Below are 2,433 nucleotides of genomic sequence, written 5' to 3'. Positions count from 1 at the left end.
AAAAGTACTAAATGTAAAAGAATATCATCTACATGTTTATAATATTTATTTTCTATATGTTGTAAAAAATATAAAGATTGTAAAAGAATGTGTTTATAAATGTATATATATATATATATATAAATATGTATGCATTTATTTTCATGTTCCCAAACGCTTCTTAAAATATAGTACTAATAAATAAATATTTATATAAAAGTGCATCAAACCATAAAAAATTTTTTTTTTTTTTTTAATAAATATTAATAGGAAGATAATACATACATATATATATATATATATATATATATATATATTTTTTGTGTGTGTGCTTATAATTGCATTTATTCTTTTGATCCATCTTAACAACATCTCATTTTTTTTTTTTTAATTTTTGGAGCTATAGAATTATGCGATATATGAGGATATATTAATAAGTATCCTTCTGAAGGTTTTAATCCATTATTATATTTATAACCAAATTTTTCAGGGTTAAAATGATACATGGTTATATTTTCATGTTCTTTTCCTGGTATTAATACATCTGTTGGAGATAAGGATGGGAATGTAAATTTTTTATTATGACCTTGAAATAAATTTCTATTTTTTTCATCAGATGGTTGAAAAACTAAATTATTATCATATCTATTTTTTTCATGTTTAGAAGAATTTTTCTGTTCATCTATCGTCATATGTTCATTCCTATTTTTAAAACTATTTTTACTATGATTAGTCATATCTCCATATTTTTCATTTGAATACTTTTTATTATCATTAACAAGATCTTCCTGATTCATTTTATATTGACTAAAACCTTCATTTTCTTCTAAATTTTTAGTACCTAAATTATTATTCATATTATTCATATTATTATTATTTATATTATTATAATTTAAATTATTTTTTAATTCATTCATATTACTATGAAATGAATTCTTTAATTTATTATTTTTATTATTATTATTATTATTATTATTACCATTTTCTTGATACATATTCATGTTGTCTTTATTTTTATTTTCTTCATTTACATTTTCTTCATTTACATTTTCTTCATTTACATTTTCTTCACTTTCATTTTCTACACTTTCGTTTACATCACTTTCATTTTCTTCACTTTCATTTTCTTCATTTTGATTTTCTTCGTTAACTTCGCTCTCCAGATCTTCATTTTCTTCAACTATCAAAGAACAAATAGAAATAAGCAAAGGTATAAAAAGACTAAAGTGGGTACATAAAATATATATATTATATGTATATACATACATATATATATATATACATACATACATACATATATATATATATATATATATATATATATGTGAATTGATACATTTTTATATTTTTACACACATGTATTTATTTATGCCCTACACATACTTGATTTATTTAATTCACTTGAATCTTCCATTTTTCAAAAAAACTATTATATATATTTATATATATATAAATATATATATATATGTATGTATGTAATTATAACTTTAATTAAATTTATTCAAAAATATAAATAAATTAATGGTATCGATATCTGTAAATTTATTATACGGAAAAAAAATTTATTCAAAAAAAAATAATGTGTATTATATATATATATATATATATATATATATATTTTATTTTCTCCTCCCCCTCCAAAAAAAAAAAAAAAAAAGATAAAAAAAATGGAAGTATGAAAAATTAAAGAAAGAAAATTAAAAATATCAATATTTTTGGAAAGATACAATAATATCATATAAATCTTAATAAGGATCTTTTTTTTTTTTTTTTATATTTTATATTATCACATTATGTTAAAATATATTTAATATTTAATATTTAATATATAATATATAATATTGTACACTTTCCAAAAAATATATATTTTAAAATAATTTTTATGCCTATTTCAAAAAAAAAGATAAAAAATAAAACATATTTTTAACTCTACACAAAAAAAAAGAAAAAAATATTTTAAAATTCCCTTATATTGTAAACTTATAAGAAGAATATATTTATCATTTATAGAACGTCTATTTTATATTTAAACACTTTATATGTATATATTCAATTTTATTTACCTCATTTAATATTATGTGTAAAAAAAGAAAAATAGGAAAACACCGCTATATTTTTTTGGAAAAAAAAAAAAAATATATAGCGATACACTAAACATATAAATTGTCCAATATAAAATATAACATCATCACACACATATACTTTATATGCGATATATACATGTGTGTATTATGTATTACACAGTAATCATATATTAATAATAATACATATAAAGGATTTTAATATAACATAAAAAATATATTAGATATAAATCCTTTTTTTTTTTTTTTTTTTTTTTTTTAAAAAATAAAAATAATTAAAAAAAAAAAAAAAAAAAATAAAAAAAAAATAAAATTTTTATTAAAAATAAAAAATTAATAAAAAAAAAAAATATAAAAAAAAAAATAAAAAAAA

General features: G+C 16.6%; 1 protein-coding gene across 1 annotated transcript; it reads right to left on the bottom strand.

Annotated features, from left to right (window-relative positions):
* Positions 1 to 341: 341 nt before the first annotated feature.
* PRSY57_0607300 (hypothetical protein) lies at positions 342 to 1,393 on the bottom strand (the record flags this gene model as incomplete). The annotated part of the gene is made up of 2 exons (XM_012906449.2): positions 342 to 1,159; positions 1,363 to 1,393. The coding sequence occupies 2 exons, from the start codon at positions 1,391 to 1,393 to the stop codon at positions 342 to 344; spliced, it is 849 nt and encodes a 282-aa protein (XP_012761903.2).
* Between the last annotated feature and the right edge of the window lie 1,040 nt (positions 1,394 to 2,433).

This window comes from Plasmodium reichenowi, chromosome 6 (genome assembly GCF_001601855.1).
Source record: "Plasmodium reichenowi strain SY57 chromosome 6, whole genome shotgun sequence".
Lineage (NCBI taxonomy): Eukaryota > Apicomplexa > Aconoidasida > Haemosporida > Plasmodiidae > Plasmodium > Plasmodium reichenowi.
The sequence above is the reverse complement of the archived record's forward strand: the minus strand, read 5'-3'. Positions and strand labels throughout refer to the sequence as shown.